This window comes from Cynocephalus volans, chromosome 12 (genome assembly GCF_027409185.1).
Source record: "Cynocephalus volans isolate mCynVol1 chromosome 12, mCynVol1.pri, whole genome shotgun sequence".
Classification (NCBI taxonomy): Eukaryota; Metazoa; Chordata; class Mammalia; order Dermoptera; family Cynocephalidae; genus Cynocephalus; species Cynocephalus volans.
In genome coordinates, this window is record NC_084471.1 from 75,494,436 (window position 1) to 75,516,124 (window position 21,689).

At 33.3% G+C, this 21,689-nt stretch overlaps 1 protein-coding gene across 2 annotated transcripts in view; it reads left to right on the plus strand.

Annotated features, from left to right (window-relative positions):
* ADAMTS20 (ADAM metallopeptidase with thrombospondin type 1 motif 20) overlaps window positions 1-21,689 on the plus strand; it is a 171,900-nt gene that overhangs the window by 89,480 nt on the left and 60,731 nt on the right. Inside the window, exons 16-28 of one of the 2 annotated variants that reach the window (XM_063075546.1) lie at window positions 677-772; window positions 3,618-3,784; window positions 3,940-4,069; window positions 8,960-9,086; window positions 10,466-10,676; window positions 10,805-10,969; window positions 11,794-11,958; window positions 15,108-15,230; window positions 15,689-15,796; window positions 16,605-16,769; window positions 16,880-17,170; window positions 17,775-17,936; window positions 19,226-19,402. In XM_063075546.1, the coding sequence (XP_062931616.1) occupies window positions 677-772; window positions 3,618-3,784; window positions 3,940-4,069; window positions 8,960-9,086; window positions 10,466-10,676; window positions 10,805-10,969; window positions 11,794-11,958; window positions 15,108-15,230; window positions 15,689-15,796; window positions 16,605-16,769; window positions 16,880-17,170; window positions 17,775-17,936; window positions 19,226-19,402 (2,087 nt within the window). The remainder of the gene's footprint in view (window positions 1-676; window positions 773-3,617; window positions 3,785-3,939; window positions 4,070-8,959; window positions 9,087-10,465; window positions 10,677-10,804; window positions 10,970-11,793; window positions 11,959-15,107; window positions 15,231-15,688; window positions 15,797-16,604; window positions 16,770-16,879; window positions 17,171-17,774; window positions 17,937-19,225; window positions 19,403-21,689) is intronic. The other variant, XM_063075547.1, reaches the window with a different exon arrangement.

Consider the following 21,689-nt stretch of genomic DNA (forward strand, 5'->3'; position numbering starts at 1 on the left):
GAAAACTATGTAATATGAGTGCTTTTAGTATCAGAAAAACATTTTTTTCTTGTTTAATATGTATTTGATATAATGTTTCCTCTTTTGAATGGTGCCAGTGTTGTAAATTTGGGGGAGATAGATAAGGGATTCCTGCTTATACTACAAACTTTTTTTATTATTTCTTTTTAAATTATTTTTCAATAGAGTTTAAGAACTTTTATTATTTTGCTATTCACTGAGTCTTTGCAAACATAGCAATGACCAATTACTTTGGTATCTCCTGAATTTGTGAATAACATTTGCAATTTGGTGTTTTTTCCCAGTAGAAAGTATAAAATAGAAAAGAATTAGTCAAATTTAAAAATGAATATGTGTATTAAGTATCTCAGGAATTAAAATACTAGCTGCTTTCTATTCTATATTAAGAATTTTAGAAGTAAGAAAAAATTAGCAACAGTTGTACTTTAAGAATCCCAAACTCTGTATGTTTCTAGACAACAACCACATTTTCTCAACCTTAAGTAATTTGTGTAACTCATTGATTCAAAATGAATAACCACTGTATCATTTTTTTTTAAGATAAAGTGAAATTAAGTCTAACTATGCTATTCATATTTTTCAAATCATTCAGCAGTAACAGTCTCTGGGCCATCTGCCTTTTGTGAAATTTAACATGTATGAAATTATATTGCAGGTTATAATGTCATTGTAAAGATTCCCGCAGGAGCGACGTACATTGACATTCTTCAGCACAGCTATTCTGGAACACCGGAAGATGACAATTACCTTGGTAAACATTTCTAGTAAACAGCAGCCAGTATGTGGTTCATGTGCAATTTCATGGAGGTCTGTGGTTGATATAAATTCTTGGAAGGCAACAGGAGTCTCTAGAGCAAACATGCAATTTCAGTTCACGCTGAGCTTCGATCATCTGCCTCCCTATTCATATGTTCTTCTTAAGCTGAAGAAAATATATCCTTTTTAAAACCCACTGAATGAAATTCTGAAAAATACATTTGTTTTCAGTTTTTTCTTATAAGAGTATTTTTTAGATAACAAAGGTTATGTTCAATTAGAGTTGCATGTGTATTCAGAATAAAATTCTCTTCTTTTTATCTAATATTAATTATAAAATTCTTTGGGATTAAATGGTTTAAATAGGTTTTTTTAAAAAATGTTTTACCATGTATCAAAAGTATGTAAATACAGCTTTTAAAAAGCTGTTGTGTTCAAGAAAGACAGAAAAAGAGCTGTGGTTTCATATTTTTAGGTATCAATAAATTTTGCCCCAGTATATTGTTCTTGAGCTATTTATAGAGAATAGACTTAATTTATGTTATTTATTTTTAGAAATCAGTTTTCAAGTTTAAAGAATTTCATTTAGGCACAAACAAGAAAAGAATGTTTTACAAACCTTTTTTTTCTATCTATCTGAGAAATATTTTAATGTTGACATCTGTAATTCACCAAGCTGGAGTAGGTGGTAGTGTAGAGCTGACATTGATAAAGTGTTTGCTTCACATTAATAAGATGTGAAATACTGCCTAAATAATTCATGCTTATAACTGGGAATCTGAGTCTGTAATGAACAACTTGTCTCAGGAATTACGTCTGGCATTAAAAAGTCAAATGTAAAGGGAAAAACTGCTTAATGGGTATAGGGTTTCCTTTTGAGATGATGAAAAAATTTCAGACCTAGATAGAGGTGGTGGTTGCACAACATTGTTAATGTACTAAATGTCATTAAATTGTTCACTTAATAATGGATATTTTTATGTTAGGTCAATTTCATCTGAATAAAAAATATTAAAAAAATTCTCCCCCCTCCCAAATCAAATGTAAATATTTTAAATTATTATTATTTTATACTTTGTAGAAATTGTTTTTCTTTTGCTAAAAGTATTACCCAGGTGCATATACATAGATGTGTGCTACTATATTGTAGATAAATAATTTGAGGTCTCAGGTTCCAAGTGTAGATATATATCTTACTGGGAATGAACCACAGGTTCTGCCTGAATTTAAAAATTAGAAATGTTCACCAATAAAGTAGTAGTATAGTTTGTGAAAGAAATACAAGTGGAAATATGAAAGTCTAATTTTAAGTGAGCAAAACAAACATGAAGTCACTAAAGGGATTTTTTAAAACGTTTATGTTTATGAACTTTGGTAACTAAAAGTAATGAAATGTGAAGAATTTTTCTCAGTCACTAAAGTTTTGTTTATTTCCCTTAGATTTAATGTAATCAATAATTCCTAAAATAGGCCTATCCACTTTTGATAAAGTACAGATTCTTAGGATAATGGAATTTCTATTTCATAGGAGAAATATTTAACTTTATGTTTTTGTCATTGATTCAGTATAATATATAAAGACAGTTATACTAGTCCACATATACACAGAAACACCAGATTTATTTTGCAATGATCCCTTCAAGATTGCTTTGTTAGAGGGGTGTTGTATTTATTATGAAGTTTAGCCACAGGTAACTTGTATACTTTGTGAGGTTTCCTGGAACGCCAAACAAATGTTTTCCAAAGAGGTTATTGTTCCACCGAAGGGTATACCATAAGTAAAGCAAGCAAAAAGCATTTGGTTAATATGGGGGTTTTATTAGTATTAAATTTTAAATAGTACACATCCTCTTGAAAATTAAAAATAAATAGCAGAGTCAGTCACATACAATTTATGTACTTTTGCAAACATTTCCCAAATTTGATCCTGATTAAAAGCCTGTGAGGAAGAAATTTTTATTATCTCTGTTTTACCGTTTAGGAAACTGAGCAAGAGGTTTGTCAAAGATCACAGATCAGTTAACTGGAACAACTTGAACTTAAACCTGTTATTTTAACACCACGTTGGTCTTTTTACTACCACACTACTGTGGACACCATGTAATTTTGTATTTAAAAAGTAACAAATTATGAATACATACTATATTATTGTTTTATGTATATATAAGTATAGTATATAGATAAATATACACACATATACATTTATGATACCTTATATTAATGGCTGTCACTGGGAAAGAGAACAGGAAGGGGGCATGAATGAAGAGGGAGATAGGAATATTATTCTGAAAAGAAGATATTCACATATGCATCAACAGTGATGGAGTATCTCTCTGAGACTGATCCAGCTGTTTGTATAGTGAATAGTACAGTCATTGCATGGCCTTTTAGAATATTGACCCTAGAGTTTTAAAGCTTTGTACCTTTTTTCCAAGATAAGCATGAATGAAATGTTGCAGCAGTCTGGCTCCTCTTTCTTTCCACACCATCGATGACCATGATTGACTTAACTGATCTGTCTGCTGGGACTATGACTTCTTTCTGCTTTTCCACTTCCTGTATGTCCCTTCTGAAATTCCATGTTTCATGGAAGAAGATAACATTCTCAGATAAAAAAATATAGGGTGAATCAATTTTAATATCTTTGGCTGATGTGCTGAAATTTTTCTACTTATAGGTTAGATCCTACATTACAGTAAAATAGTTTATTTCCTTAATATTGATTTACATTTATGTTCTTTAATTTCAAAAATGGATTTGATTTTAAAAAGTTTAAAGAGTATTTTCTATACTGCTAACAGGTTTTACTATTTAATGAGTGATATTTTATTCTTTTACAGCATTGTCTGACACTCAAGGAACTTTTCTTTTGAATGGAAATTTCGTTGTAAGTATGTCAAAAAGAGAAATCAACATAAAAGGAGCTATTTTTGAATACAGTGGATCAAACAACTCAGTTGAAAGAATTAATAGTACCAATCAACTAGAAGAAGACATTTTTTTGCAGGTAAGTTCTCAGTAGTCATTAATAAGACTTAGCTTTAATCATATTGCTAAACTGTACTGGTCAAGTACTTAGCATATATTATTAAACATAAATGTGATGTCTTAAGAATATATCATTTATGAATTAATTGTATGTTCCTTTGTATCTTTATTGAGGTGTTGTGTGTGGGTAATTTATACAACCCTGATGTACATTATTCCTTCAATGTCCCTGTGGAAGAAAGGAATGACTTGTTCACGTGGGATCCATATGGACCATGGCAAGACTGTACCAGAATGTGTCAAGGTACACTGGTTTTAAACAGGATGCAAAAGTCTGTGCATGCTGGTATCTTTGGGTACTTTTGAGTCTGGCTGCCTGTGGAAACCACCCCACTGCCCACACACAGATGTACAAAGGTTGCCCATCTTTTTTCCTTCCTAAATTTCTCCTCACTCATTCTTTCTGGTTCTTATACTTAACAGCCCCATTTAACTCTACTCTTCTCAGCATTCTCCATTACTGCTCCTTTCCTTTCACGTTCTCACCCTCTTTTTCATAGTCACAGAAAGTTTCTTTGATTTGTATCCTGCATCCCAGTGAAATATTTGCCCTTTTCTCCACTTGTCCCCACACACTCTTTCTTAGCAACCTGTCTCTCTCTTTTAGTGCTGAGATATCATTCTTTCATTCTTTTATTTCCCTTTTCTGACCACGAGAAAATATATTAGTACTGATTGCTGGATAACTGAAAAGAGCAGAGTGGGAAATGGAGAAGCAGGGAAATTTACAGTAGGGAAAGAAAACGGAAAGACTGGAGCCTGTAATCTGTAATTTGAGAGACTTAATTGTGCAATGCTATGTTTGTTCAATGCAGTAAACATTTACTGAGGGATGACTTTGTTTCAGATTTATTAATGAGACCCTAATTCTGCATTCAAGTTTTAAAGTCTAGTGGATGAAACAGAAGCATAAGTAGATTTCTTAATTTAAAATGGTAAATGCAGCTCTACAGAGTTGCACAGAGCAGACCCCAGAAAAGATGGGAAAAGGAGGGAGCAGTTTGTGGGGAGATTGAAGCTGAAGATATAGAGAAGTTTGTATAGATTGGGAAAGTTGCTCTCATGGAGAATAGAGAAGAGGTTTGGGAATTAGGGGAGCAGTGGGTCAGAGGAGCAGCAGCTGAAAACGGTGTAGAGGTGAGCTTATGAGAGAAGGTGTGTGGCCAGAGGCAGTGATGACAGATGATGAGATGATGAGGGACAATCCAACAATCTGACCTGACAAGGTGCCAGAGCAGCTGTGTTGTTGCATTCAAGAAGAGACACAGTGTTGGTCCTGCGGTGTTGGGACAGCGCTTCTCGGAAGGTTGTATGGGGACAGGCATTCCTGTTACTGTTCGGCAGTGTCTGGGCAAAGGGATATGGTAGGAGACTATGTAAGGTTGACTGGGATAAATGCTAGAGGCAGAAAAGCAAACACATAAGAAGGAAGAATCCATTTTGATGGAAAGGCCCTGAATGCTCTTTACAGAAGAGAATAGGAGTTCTGGGGGTTGGGATCAGCCTTCCAGCACTGAGTAGGTAAGCTGGTCTGTGGCTGTAGATATGCAGAGGACAAATCCAAGTAACAGGAGAATGAAGGAATATTCTAACATGTGGTGAACACACCAAGAAAAGAACAGCAAGATTCAAAACGAAAGGTTGGACAAAACATGGTGAGAGATGGTTTGGAAGTTCAAACCCGGAGAGGTGTCTTAAGCAATCATGTGCAGGCGAAAAGAAACAATTGGTTCTTTTGCCACACAGTATACTATGATTATATTTTCTTTTTTGTGTAACTTTTTGGTGTCTCTAAACTTAAATTCCCTTAGTTTTATTTGTTTACTTGTTTTTCATCGTATTGAAAATTATCAGTCCTCAAACTTTTTTTCCAGAACTATAAATTTTGTCTTCATATTTTCAAGCACATTATTTAATTTATCAGTTTCAATTTTTCTTCACTTTATCTTTTGCTACTGTGGCCCTCTTTTCTCTTGCTCTAATTTGTTTGTGTTGCTTTTTAGGCTTGGTAGGTGACTTTCATTTTGAGATTTCCCTTCATTATTATCCTGGGAGTTTTCTTCTTATTGGATTCTTCGGAATTGGATTCCTTGTTTTCTATATCCCATGAATCCCTTTGTTTGATTTACTTCCCTCATTGGGTGGAACATATTTCTCAGTACTTTACTGAGAAAGAAAGGTAGTTTTTTAAAGTTTTCTCATATCTGAAAATGGCATTATTCTATTCTTACACTTGATTGATTGGTAATTTAGATGGTATGAATTCTAAAGTAGATTATTTTCCTTTAGAATTTTGAAAGCCTTATTTTTTGGCTTGTTTTCCAATTTCCTTGCTTGTGTGTGGCATTTTCTATTATGGAAGTTTTGTGGGTCCTCTTTAATGGTGTGAAATGTCAGGACAATGTGGCCTTGATGTGGTGGGTGTTTTGTGTTTTGTTTTTTGGGGTTTTTTTTTTTTTTTTTTGTTCTATCTATTTTCCTGGGTAATTAGGATGTCATTCCAAATTGGAAACATAGATTCTTTGTCTTGAGAAATTTTATTGCATTTTTTTTGTAATTCACATAAATTTTTCTCTTCTACTTTCTGAAACTTGTATTATTTGAATGTTTGACCTCCTAAATTGATCGCTTATTCTCTAATTTCTTCTCTTAATTTTATTGTTTTCTTAATGTTTTTTCTCATAACATCTTACTTTTGTTTCATGGATGCAGTATCTTCTATTATGTCTCTGAGGGTACTAATCACAGTGCTTAAGTTTTCTTCTGCTTTCTGACTTACGTCTGTTTCATCCTAGCTCAATTTTGTTTTTATTTTCGCCCCTTTTGTTTTAGAGGCTTTCCTAAAATGTCTGCTGATCCTTTGTCATTTGTTCATATTTAAGAAGTACTAAAGTGCCGGTTGAAAGTCCTGGGTATGTCAGACAAGTCAAACTAGAGGCTTCATTATAGAGTAATTGAGTCATTAAGTAGCCCTTTCATATGTCACTGGGGAGAAGTCCCAAATGTCATTGTCAGCTTATCTATTTTCTTGGGTTAAACAGTCCCCCGAGAGAGGAATTCTCCCATCTTATGATGGTCACATAGAGGATAGAGAACAATAGAAGTTGGTTGGAACTATTGCGAAGTAGAGAGCCCAGTGGGCTGGGATCTCATAATTCAGTATGAAGACTTTTACTTTGTCACCCTACTTCAGTACGGTGCATCCCTGACTTCCCCACAGTGTCTTGTGCCCTCAAGTTCACCCTCTCTAGAGTTATGCTGTCCAACATGGTAACCCCTAGCTACATGTGGCTAGTTCATTGGGATGTGCTATCAGTGTGAAGTACACTCTGGGTTTTGAAGACTTAGTATGAAAAAGAATGTAAAATATATTGTTAATAATTTTAATTTTTATGTCATGTTGAAGTTATATTTTGGATATTTGGAGTTAAGGATAAATGTTATTAAAATTGATTTCACCTGTATCTTTTTACTTTTTACTGAGACTATGAGAAAATGTAAAATTAGGTAAGTGGCTGACATTCTCTTTTTGTTGGACAGTGCTGCTCTCAGCTAGAAGGGTAGTGGTCCAACCATTCTTCAGAGATACTTTTCGTTGAGTTCTCCATTTTTTCAGGTCTGTCCCTCACACATTCACCTCTTCAGAGGACCTTGGTGTTTTCAGTTCCTGGGCTTTTCCTGGATTCTGTGGCATGAATGGTTTGTTTCTTATTCACTTTCGTCTTCATGGGCTTAAGTTTCATCTTCCTTGGATCTCTTAAATACTTATTTCCATACACTTTCACATTCAGAATTTCCTTTTCTTGCCTACTGTGTTTCCTTTCTTTTTATTTTTGTTCTTTTAGTTTTATGCCTTTTCAAAATGCTTTACCGTTATTTCAAAGGGTATTTAGTAGGAGCAGAGGTAAACATATGTTTTCATATTTAGTTAACTGGAAGTACGAAGTTGAACTTTGATAAAACAGAAATTTGATCATATCACTGACTGCTTAAACTCTTTACTGTCTTCTCATTGCAGAAAGTGTGAAGTTCAGACCAATGTGGCAGTCATGACCACTTCTCTTAGTTTGCTTTTGCTGTGATTATGCCACATGCAAACAAATGCCAATCTCAGTGGCTTAGAAAAACAAAGGTTTATTTCTTGCTCATACCATGGTTTGGCTGCTAATTGGCTAACTTAGTGGCTTCATCCATGTTATTTTAAAAAATTTATAAACTTTATTTTTTAGAGCAGTTTTAGGTTTATTGAAAAATTGAGCAGAAAGTACAGAAAGTTCACATATTCCCCCCTTTCCCACCTCCCCTCAGTTCCCCAGCTTGTTCCTCTTTTATTAACATCTTGCATCAGTGTGGCACATTTGTACAATTGATGAGCCAATTTTGATGTGTTATTATGGACTAAAGTCCATAGTTTACATTAGGGTTCACTCTTGTGTTGTAAATTCTTTGGGTTTTGACAAATGATGACATATATCCATCATTACAGTATCACAGTACTATCCCTGTGCAGTTTCTCTTCATCCCATCCTCCCTCCCTCACAACCCTTGACAACCACTGATCTTTTTATTGTCTGTCCATGCCTTTTCCATTCACGATTCCAGGCTGAAGATCAGCCCTATCTGGGAAATGCTGTTCTGGAGGTAGAGGAAAAGGGAAAGAGAGCTGGTTAGAACTGAAATAGGTTACATTCCCTCACAGTCAGTGGCGTAAGCATGATGTCAGTGGACAGGGAAGTAGCAAGTAGTGATGTGCAATTCTCTTAGGGTGGAGAGGTAAGCAAATAATGGAAATAATGATGTAGCGTACCGTGTAGCATCAGTGCTGTCCTAGCCACTCAATTCTCCACTGATAGATAACCACTCTATCCAGCTTTAATGAAATTTCTTTCTACACCGTACCTGTCTTCCTTCCTTATGTCTCTTCATTAAGCAAACTCCTTAACTACTCAGGATTCACCTTATTATACAAAGTCATTCTTGACTAGATTAATACTAACATACTCTGTATGTTGCGTTGGACATTATTGCTTGCTTAGCTGAATTCTTTAAGCTGTTAGCAGAATTAAATAATTATGAAACATCTACTTATATGAATATTGCTTTCATTTTACATTTTCATTTGACTTTAACCAAGGTCTTCATAGAAGAAAAATGACCTGCATACGTAAGAGTGATCTTATGGTAGTATCTGATCAAAGATGTGACCATTTGCCACTTCCATTGTTTGTGACGGAAAGGTGCAATACAGACTGTGAACTAAGGTAAAAGAGATATAATGTATAATGTAACCAGATTAAAACTAATGAGTGAGCTAAGATGAAAATATCTGGCATGGTGCCTGACACAGAGTGGACATGTAATTAAAACCCATTGCCTGCCCCTGCTATTATAAAATTTCAGGCTCACTAATTTATGATGAAACTCAGTCATTGGTTTGAATTTTAATTCATACTGTTTGCTGAATGCCAGTATATAGACCTCAACATTTTGTGTAGGAAATGGAGGCAATTTTGTCTATAAAATAAATACATGTAAATTCTAATCTGAAAATCAATGATTTAAACATCTGAAATAATAAATTTTTTAGCATGATTCTATAGTTCCCATTGAATTAATGAACCAATAAACTTCTAAAGTTAGAGTATTGGAGAATAAATAGATTTTCATGCTCTGTTGTCAGTTATTTTATCCTAGATCATGTCAGGGAAGTTTGCACTTCTAACCCAAATTTCTTGTCATTTGGGTTTTTTGTGTGTGTATGATTGGTCTTGGAGTGAAGCCAAGGACAATAATCGCATCTTTCAAATCTTTTTTGCATTGTAGCAGGTGACATTTAATTTTCAGGGATAGCCGGAACCTCTTTCATTTGGCAAAGACGAGAATTTCTGTAGATTTATGATGTTGTCTGAAGACATATAGCAAAAGCCTAGTGGTGGAGCTGCCTGTATAAGTTGCATCCACTGCATTGCAGTGGAGTGAAGCACAGTGAAATCCTTGAGATGCTGTTGGGGATGGAAATGAACTTTGTGCAATCCGTGCTTTGTTTTACTGGTGCACTCTCATTGTCTGTTAGATTGCTATACAATTGAGATAATTTGGCTAAAACTAGCATTTTTTACTTGTGGAAAAAACGTTTTCCCTGAAAACATGTCTAAATACAGATTACATGAATTAATAAGAAAGTGTGATATGCTTTACAAAACTAATTTACCAACTTTTAAAGGCATTACCTTTATTGATGTAGTCAGATTCCCAGACTTTTCCTGCTCATATTAAAGTACTTTAGAGGGCTTCATTAGGGGAGACTACCTGTTTGGGAGTCAGATATATTCAATTATAGTCTTAAATCTGCCAATAGCTAATTGGGTAATCTTGGTCTAAACCAGTTGTCTTCCAAGGTTTTTGGGGAAGCTTGGGGTTCCTTGAACATAGCAGTCACCAAACGCCACGGTAAGGTCGATAAGTATAGTGCTGGCTCCCTGTCTCCAGCTTTAACCAGACTGGCTCCATTTTTATGGTGGCTTGTCCATCAAGTCTTAGAATTTTTAAAATTGCATCGTATACATGAGTTTCTCTGAATACATTTTTCAGTTGTGTTAATTGACATGCTTCCTAAGTGTAATAACATCTTTTTTCCTAGGTGGCATATCATTGGCAAAAGTGAATGTTCATCACATTGTGGTCAAGGATATAGGACCTTGGATGTCCACTGTATGAAGTATTCCATTCATAAAGGACACACTGTTCCAGTAGATGACCACTACTGCGGTGACCAACTTAAACCTACTACCCGAGAACCATGTCATGGTGACTGTGTCTTAACAAGATGGCATTATTCAGAGTGGTCCCAGGTACAATAAAAATGATTGCTTAATAAAAAATATGTTTTCTAATAAAATATTCGTGTTACTCTACAGTATATTTTTGTTAAAAATCTGATTTTTTTCCATTATTCACATTTTTTCTTTTTCTAAATCAGTGTTCAAAGAGTTGTGGAGGAGGGGAAAAGTCTCGAGAATCATACTGTATAAATAACTTTGGCCACCGTGTTGCTGACAGAGAATGCCAAGAGCTTTCCCAAGTGATGATAGAGATCTGCAATGAATTTTCCTGTCCCACTTGGGCTACTAGTGAGTGGAGTGAGGTAACATTAAATACATGAGGATTAGAACTGTTATAATACGGTGTTAGGAAAGCTTTGCAACCAGAGACTTTATAAAATTCAAACATATTTAAATTTATTTTCTCATTTTGTAGATAACTATTATCGAGGCGATCAAAAATTTACAAATGGTTTGTCCTTAAACTTTACGGTATCTGGCTAGCAATAACATTAACTGATGTTTAATTTGTAACCATACTTATAAGAAAGCACCAGTGTCCACAGCAGCCTGTGATATACAGTCGGCTCTAGGCGTCTGCAGATTTCACCTCCATAGGTTCAACTAACCACAGATTGTAAATATTCTAAAAATAAATAAGTAAATAAATAATGACAATATAACAATAAAAAATAATGCAAATCAAAAACAATACAGTATAACAACTATTTACATCACATTTACATTGTATGAGGTATTATAAGTAATCTTGAGATGATTTAAAGAATATGGAGGATGTGTATAGATTATATGCAAATACTTTGTTACTTTTATATCAGGGACCAATTTTGTATTTATACCAGTATTCATCAATTCTGGTATTCGGGGGGGGGGGGTCCTGGAACCAATCCCCGTGGATACTGAATGACAACTGTATACTTATTCTAAGATTAGTTTTGGACCTTTGTGTCTAGGACAAATGGAGATTTCACATGGGACTTAGGCAGCAGAAGTTAGGGGTAGCAGATTTTACTTGGTGAATATCTCTGGAGGCATGAGGGAAAATGCATTAATCATTGCATCATTTTGTAGGGCATTTGTGTTTACTAATACTGTAAATAAAAAATGATCAGCTGTGTCCTTACAGTGTCTTGTTACGTGTGGACAAGGGACAAAACAGCGGCAGGTATGGTGTCAGCTGAATGAAGACCACTTAAGTGATGGCTTCTGTAGTCCAATTACCAAACCTGAATCTCTGAGACCATGTGAGCTTCATGCATGTGCTTCCTGGCAAGTAGGACCATGGGGTTCTGTGAGTATATGCTATGGGTTTTTCTAATTTGATCCATTTTTACAGAATAGCACAATTATGATATATTTGCTCTCCCCTTAGTAGATGCAATGAAATTTGGGTTGGCTTATTAGAAAAATACCCCAAAAATGTGAATCTTTATCTGCAAAATTTTGACAGTACTGCGAATTTCACTATAGTAAATATTTCACCTTTGCTTTTGAATTCACTTTTGTTAACCAAAATGCTACAAATTTTATGCTTTTATCAGCTTTGTTTAAATTATAAATATTTTCATGTTTAGTGTCTAAATATCTCTGTTTAGAGTAGGCATTGTTTAGATGTCTTGCCAAACGGGTAGTTAGGAGTCTGTACGATGAGCAAAAGTCAGGCTAGATGAAGGTGGGTAGCTTATTATCCTGTGGAGTTTGCCACAGGTTTTTTTGGAGGGTTTTTTTGTTTGTTTGTTTTTTGTTTTTGTGTGTTTGTGTAGAGTTGCGAGTATTTTTTTCATTCTTTCTTTTCTTTCCTTTTTTTAAATTTTAACTTAGTTGATTATACATATCTTTGGGGTACAGAGTTGAATATCATCACCTGTGTGCAATATATGATGCTCAAGCCAGGATAATTAGTATATTCAATACTATACAATGCAATCGGAGGATGCCACAGTTTATGGGAAACCTTCTCTTATCTTCCCTTTATCATACACTATTCCTTCTTTATCTCTTTGAAATTTACTTAACATATTAAATGACATATGAATAATTCACAAAGTTCATAGAAAGATTCATATTGTCTAAAATACCTAGGAATAAATTTAACCAAGGAGGTGAAAGATCTTGACAATTAAAATTACAAAACACTGATGAAAGAACTGAAAGAAAACACAAAAAAATGGAAAGATATTCCATGTTTATGGATTGGAAGAATTAATGTGAAAATGTCCATACTACTCAAAGTGGTCTACAGATTCAGTGTAATCCCCATCAAAATACCAATGACATTCTTTCTTCACAGAAATAGAAAAAACAATCCTAACATAAATATGGAACAACAGAAGACTCTGCATAGCCAAAGCAATTCTGAGCAAAACAAATAAAGCCAGAGGCATTATACTACCTGACTTCAAAATATACTACAAAGCTACAGTACCCAAAACAGCAAGGTACTGGCATAAAAACAGACACATGTACCAACAGAACAGAATAAAGAACCCAGAAATCAACCCACATATTTATAGCTCACAGATCTTTGACAGAGGTGCCAACAATATACATTGGGGAAAGGACAACCTCTTCAATAGATGGTGCTGGGAAAACTGAATATATATGTAGAGAAAAATGAAACTAGACCCATACCTCTTGCCGTATACCAAAATCAACTTAAAATTCAAACTATAAAACTCCTGGAAGAAAACATAGAGGAAACGCTTCAGGATGTAGGACTGGGCAGACTTTCTGAATAAGACTTTAAGCACAGGAAATAAAAGAATAAATAAACAAATGGGAATGTATCAAACTAAAAAGCTTCTGACAACAAGGAAACAATCAACAGAGTGAAAAGTCAAACTACAGAATGGGAGCAAATATTTGCAAACTATTCATCTAACAAGGGATTAATATCCAGAATATACAAGAAACTCAAATAACTTAATAGTAAAAAAACAAATAATCTGATTAAGAAATGGGCAAAGAACCTGAATAGGTATTTCTTAAAAAGAAGACGCACAAATGGCCAACAGGTATATGAAAAAATGCTGAACGTTACTAATCATCAGAGAAATGCAAATCAAAACTACATTGAGATATCATCTCACCCCAGTTAGACTGGTTATTATCAAAAAACCAAAATAACAAATTCTGGTGAGGATGTGGTGGAACAGAAACCCTCCTACGCCATTGGTGGGACTGTAAATTAGTGCAGCCACTTTCGAAAACAGTATGGAGATTACTAAAGAAAATACAGATAGAAGTATCATCAATTCAGCAATGCCACTGCTGGGTGTATATCCAAAAGAATGGAAATCATCATGTCGAAGGAATACCTGCACTCCCATGTTTATTGCAGTTCTATTTACAATAACTAAGAGATGGAATCAACCTAAATGCTCATCGACAGATGACTGGATAAGGAAAAAAAAATGTGGTACATATACACAGTGGAAATACTACTCAGCCATAAAAAAAAAGAATGAAATTCAGCCATTCACAGCTGCATGAATGAACTTGGGGAAAATTATGTTAAGTGAAATAAGCCAGTCACAGAAAGGGAAATACTACATGTCCTCGCTCATAAAGTGGGAGCTAAAAAAATAAATAGAGACAGAGAAAAAGAAAAGAAAGAAAAGGGCAAGGGAAAGGGAAAGGAAAAGAAAGGAAAGGAAAGGACAGGAAAGGACAGGGAAGGATAGGAAAGGAAAGGAAAAAATAATATGTTGAACTTTCAGAAGGAGAGGACAGAAATTTGATTACTAGAGGTTGGAAAGGATGAGGGGGAAAGGGGATAGTGAGAAATTAGTTAAAGTACACAGAACAACTAGTTAGGAAAAATAAGTACCATTGGTATACAGTTGAGCTAGGCATCTGTAATTAACATTAATTTACTGCATGTTATCAAATGGCTAGAAGAGAGATAGAATATTCTCATCACAAAGAACTGATTAAGCTTCGTAATGATGAATATGCTAATTATCCTGATTTGATCATCACACAATGTGTACAGGTATTGATATTCAATTCTGTACCCCAGACATATGTATAATCAATTACATTTTAATTAAAAGAGGATTTGTATTATCTTTTAATTACATTTTTTCATGAACCGTTTGAAGTACCTTCATACATATACCAGGTAAAATTTGAAGAGTATTTCATTTCGCTAAGTTGTATTGACTCTGCCTCTAATGATATTTTTACATGACAACTTTTTAGGATACAATAATAATTGTACATCTAGTTACTTTCAGTATTTTATTGATATCTACACAATAAATCTGAATAAATATGCATACTGATTGAATTTGCTAATTTTAAGTCTTGAATCTGGTATAAGGATTAGTAAAGAACTACTGAAAGTATGTTATTAACTGTGTATTCATCAAGAAAATGAAAGTTTATGTAATTTTTGGAAAACAGGTTTTTAAAATATCTACTATATTCCTCTTTCAGTGCACAGCCACATGTGGACACGGGTATCAGATAAGAGCAGTTAAGTGTGTCAGTGAGCTATTTAGCACAGTGTTAGATGATGAGGAACAGTGCCATGGAGCCAGTCGCCCGAGTGACAAGCAGGTAAAAGACACCCCTTCATGGATTATAAACAAAAAGATGTGATACAGGAGGATTATTTATGTGTTAAAATTCTATATATATATATATTTTTTTTTTTCACTTATATTTTTTAAAAACTAGTGTGTGTGTGTGTGTGTGTGTGTGTGTGTGTGTGTGTGTGTATCTGTGTAAGAGGGAATTTATTATTCTTGGTTTGGCTAGCTTTATAGCTTTATTAATGAAATTTTTAACTCTTTGGATCACTCATTTAACTTGTATATTTCCATTGTTTGAACTGAAGAAGATATATCTATTGTTATGAATATCATGAACTTCTAAAGTACATTATACATTTGTAATTTAGTGTGTGACTGTTCTTGAATTAGACATATGGAAGAAGAAATAAAGTATTGAATTTAATGTAAATCAGAGGGATTAATTAATTGATGTCTTATGAGATCTATTTTTCTTTTGAACAGGACTGTATGGTTACACCTTGCCCTTTTATCCCTAAAATTGGGGTCACTTCATTACCGGCTGTTCCCATAGGAAAGATAGCACAATGGAGACATGGTTCTTGGACCCCAGTAAGTGAATTTCTTTAAGAGATACAGCTTTTCTATTATGGAGCCTTTTAGATATCAACAAAATGGTTGCTACAAATTTGACAAATTAATGTATGCATTCATTCTCAGGTATTTGATGGTATGGAAGAAACATAGGGTTTAGAATTAGGTCATTAATGGCTAAGTCCTTCTCTACCTTTTGAGATATCTGTGTCTCTGGACAAGAAATTTAAGTTTTTCTTAGTCTATTTCCTAATTTACAAAATGGGACTAATAATAATATTTATGTCACAGGTTGTTATGAGAAGATGTGATATTAGGTTTTTATTAGCTTTTATTTAAACTACAAATGTATTTATGTTGTTTTTCTAAACTGAAAGCTTTAAAGTATGTGGAGTATATACTTTGCTTTAATCTTATATGGAATATATATTTTTAAGCTTCACATATTCTCTGAATATTTTAGTTATGTAATATCAATTCTGTATATTACTTAGTTCTTTCAAAGTTATTTTTAATGATATCTTAAGATTCTCTTACATAAAATATTTTCAGTATCTTTAGTTTTGGCAAAGAACCAACCATTATTTTTAAACCATTATATTTATATATAATTCAAATTATATCTTATTTGTGAAACGTATGATCTAAAGTGATTGGGATATTCACTACTCCATCTTTATTTGACATAATAAGTGATACCAGGTGATATTATATATAATTTAAATTTTCTCAAGAAACTTGATGTTTTAGAAATGTAATAGCTACATGTAAGAGATGTTGGCCGAGGTACTATGTAACATCTTGGTATAATTTGATTTTTTTTAAGTGCTCCGTGTCTTGTGGAAGAGGTAATCAAGCCCGCTATGTAAGCTGTCGTGATGCTCATGATGGAATAGCAGATGAATCATATTGTGCCCACTTACCCCGACCTGCTGAAATATCTGTCTGTTTTAGCCCTTGTGGGGAGTGGCAAACGGGGAATTGGTCACCTGTGAGTATTTTTATGAGAAAAAAGGGGAAAAAATTAAACATAATATTTGATATTTAATATAATATTAATGTAGTATATTATATTGTAAATGTTGGCTAAATTGTCATCAGTGTTCAGCTTCCTGTGGCCACGGACAGGCAACTCGACAAGTTTTATGCATCAATAACCATCAGACCATTGATGAGAGTTACTGTGACCCTGAAGTTCGCCCTCTGATAGAACAAGAATGTCACCTGGCAGCCTGCCTGCCCACATACAGTCACTTTCCGAGTTCCTCTGAGCAGCCAAGCCATTTTCCAGGCAGGAATTTTCCATTAACTCACAAACCCGAAGATAAGCAAAATCAGGAGGTCCATCCGTTTGTCAGAGCACGCCAGTGGAGGACAGGACCGTGGGGATCAGTAAGCCGTCTTTATTGAGTTATATGAATTCTGTAATTTTGTTATATCCTTTTAACAGTTATGTGTATATTATGATAGCAAATGCTTTTAATGCCTAATTTATCTGAAGATCAATACTTTAAATCTTAAAAGGATAAAGCATTTTTGATGCAGATTACAAATCCCCAGAGTTCTTACTGAATTAAACAGTAATGTGATATGATGATTCCAGAGGAATGCACTTAAAAACAATTTGATTAGAGTCCATTAAAATAAAAATAAAATAAAATCCTGTAAGAGGTAAGACTATAAATGTTTATGAAAAAGAAAAACCCGAAACCAAGCTTGCTATGATAGCAATGCAATAAACTGATGTAAAATCATGATAAACTACAAAACATGCCATTGTAGTTCATATTTTTCATGTGATTAATGATAGAAGATAAAGAAAAATATTAATGAAAAAGTTAAGTAACTTAATGCTGCTTTTTATTTTTTATTTCTTCATAGTGAGGCCTTATAACTATACTTTCTTCTTACTTAACACTTAGGACGAGGATGAAGGATTATTTTCTAGTGATGTGAATCTGCAGTGCATGTGTATCTCTGTGTTTTGTCTTGTCAGTGTTCCAGTAGTTGTGGCGGAGGTCTTCAGCGTAGGGTCGTGGTCTGCCAGGATGAAAACGGACAGAGTGCCGGTTACTGCGATGCAGCCTCCAAGCCCCCAGAGTCAAAGCACTGTGATGCAGGGCCCTGTCCTCGGTGGAGCTACGGGAGCTGGGGAGAAGTAAGTCATGATATTTCCCCAACTAATGGAGATTGTTACATCTCTGAGGACTGAAAGTAATGCACTCTATACTGATAGTATTGTTGCATAATCTTAGGTCATTATACTGTCCTAGAGATTGTTTTTTACTGAGTGATTAAAACTATGTTCTTTTAGTAGCCTTTCTGTCATGATTTAAGTCACTCATTCATGGTAGAAAATATATATTCCAGATTTTTGAACAGAACTTAATATGCTAGCCAACATGTTGGTGAAATACTAATACCTTTCTAAAATTAGTATATTATTGTTTTAATTTCTTAGAAAATTAGATCGATAGAAAAATAGAAAACTGGGTTGATATATAGACCATGTTTTATTCCATTACTAAGATATTCATTTGATGAATCTTTTTCTTTAAGCCATATAGTTGTCAATTATTGAGCACTTCATGCCTTGGCACTCTCTAGGTAATGGAAATATAAAGATAATTTTTTAAATGGTCATTTTAAGTACTAATCTCACCATATTTTGAACAGGAAAGAATAAGAACAAAGATTTATATTAACTTTGGATGAATAAAATAAATTACCTAATTTAATTAGTCAAATATTTTTGCTTAATGATTTTTAGCACATAATTTCTCTTCATAGGAAATTTGGAAATCATTGTTTTAAAAGGTGCACTTCTGACCAGGTGCTAATAAACATGAAGCATGTTTTTAAAATACACTTTTACTATTTATCAACATTAAAGTGACTTTTTAATTTATGAGTTTACACATGCTCATTTTGAAAATTCATATCATATGAAAAAAATAGAAAGAGTTAAGAATTTTTAGCCAGACTTTTTTTCTATATGGGTTTTAGAAATAGGTTCATATTATACATGCTGCTTTGCTACCTGCTGTTTTCATATAAAATACACCAAATATCTTTCCATGTTTGTAAAATTAGGTCTATCTTATTAGCTTTCATGGCTACATAGTAATCCATTGATTGGATACCATACGTTATGTAATTAATATTTATTGCCTAGGTAAATCAGTTATTTTCTGGCTTAACCTGTCAACAGTATCTTATAGAGCGTTAATATCTTATTGAAATATCTCTAGTACTAATTCTTAGAATTTTGTCAATTTTTTTAAGCATGGAATTAACACTTTGATATATACCCAGGGAGAAATGATGAGAATTATGAAGAAATGATAAACTTTAAACCCCAGCATTACTAATTATGTTTAAATGTTGAATAAAGAAATATTCTATGTAAATCCACATAGATTTGAATTTTCCTATTCTTGGTTTTAGTGTACACAAACATGTGGAGGAGGAATAAAATCAAGATTTGTAATATGTCAGTTTCCCAATGGCCAAGTGTCACAGGAGCACAACTGTGAAATCTTAAACAAGCCGCCTAGTGTGATACAATGTCATGTGCAAGCTTGCCCTGATGATGTATCATGGCATCGGGGATCATGGAAATCGGTACGATAGTATTATATTCATATCTGTTTTGTTCTGTTTTGTTTCATTATGTTCCTTTTACTTTAATTTTCTCTCTTTATAAATTGTGGAATGCACACACTTTATCTTCCCTGATTTTTTTTTTAAAGCAGACCATTGGCCATCTTGGCTTGTATTTTTAAATTTGAGTTTGGAAGAGGAATTCATTTAATTTCAAGTACTATAATATAAATAATAATTTTATATGTATTTATTTTTTAATATGTGAATTTTGAACCATACCACTATTGTAATGAAAATATCTTTCTTCATTATATCTTTGGCTTGTCCTCTAATTAATCAGAAATGTTTCACTATTTACATTTGTACATAATGTTAACATTGTGTTTGTAACAATGGCAAATTAAGGCTGTGTCTTGTTTGAGCATATAATTGTATGTGGCTTTTGTCTGTCAATGTCCAATAACTGATCCAAAACCAAATAACATTCTTTAAAACTTGTTTTTTTATCATTGTTAAGCTTATTATTTTGTTTGAAATGTGAAAATATCATATTAAAGAAAAGACAGAGAAATTTACTTACATAAAGTAAATAGTTTAATTTGTTACATACATCATGAAAAAGTATGATTATATGATTATTTATATGAATATTCATTTCTTCCACTGTGTGGAGTTACTGTGGTTTGGGAATATTTTAATTTTCTGTTATTTTTTTAGAGTCATAGACAAAATATATAAATTTTGTTTATGAGTAGTTTATTTTCTCTAGTGTGCTTCAAATACCCAGGGGGCGTTGAAGAATAATTAATATATAAATATGCTGAAATTATCATTTTGATCACCTTTGATCTTTTAAATCATGAACAAATCACTACATTTCTTTTAGGTGAAAAAGGGATTTGAATTTATAATCCATTTATAATTAAATTTATAAAGTTAGACAGTTCTTTCTTTGGAAAATAATTATCTCATGTTTTATAACCAACCCGTGGTGCCTGTACTTGCTTTGTTTTGCCCAAGTCAAACCTTCACAATGAGATGTAAACCCAAGTTTCAAGTCATACATACTATTTGAAGAGTAGGTCAAGTTCTGGTTCAGGCTGAAATTCATTTTTATAGTCAAATAGTGACTGATGATATAAAACAACAGAATATTTTAACTCTATAGGAGAATTGTAAAGTAAAATTGGTGCTTCAGAGGACCATCACTTTGTGGGAACTAAAGAAAACCACATATTTTGCCACAGAAAGCATTCACATATTTATTTAATAAATGTTTACTGACCATCTACTGTATCCCAGGCACTGTGCTACAGAGATAATTAAAACATATTTCCTAGCCATGTGGAATTTATACTCCACTTGCAGAGGTTTGAAATACTGTAGGAACTCACCATAAAAAATATTTATATTAGCCATCTGTAGATTGGAAATTCATTTTCTCCTTACTATATATCTCTGTTACATTTTCTTTCATTTTATTGGTTTTAGTTTGCAGGCCTAGTTCTTAATAAGGCTATGGATTGCCTTCTTGGAATTTTGCCCCAATTAGGAAAGCAGAATCCTTATCACACATTAGAGATTGAATTGTAATGGCATTTGTTTCTGAGCATAAAGATTTTATTTTTCCTACTTATGACTTTAATTCACAAAGCATTAAACATTTACTTAATGTCTCCTGCTTTGTGCTAGGTATTGAAGCAACTAAAATTAAGTGTTTTTGAGTGAGATTTTCTATTTCATAGGCCAGCAAACTATGGCTCCTGGACCAAATCTGGTCCACTGCCTTTTTTTGTAAATAAGTTTTATTGGAACAGTCATGCTCATTTGTTTATATATTATCTATCACTACTTTTGCACCACAACAGCAGAGTTGATTAGTCACAATAGAGACTATATGATCCCCAAAGTCTGAAATATTTACTAGTTGGCTCTTTCTGGAAAAAGTTTGCTGACTTCTTTTCTATTTTATTTTCAGTTTAACATAAAAATTTACTTAAAGATATAAAATATTGAAATCATTGACTGTTCATTTTGGGTCAGTTTTAGATTTTTTTGATTCTTTGGTATCTGAAAACATTTTCAGGTTTATCAACATTCTCTACATATACACTATGGTATTCACACAATGTTTACATATTGTGTTGGAATGTGTATAATACTATATTCCAATATTTTTGTGTCATGCTATATTTTTGTACGTAAATGACATCACAAGTGAAAAACCTGGATTTTCATTAATGTCCTATGCATAGATGACTTTTTAACCTCACAAAAACAAATGACAAAGAAAAAAATAATAACT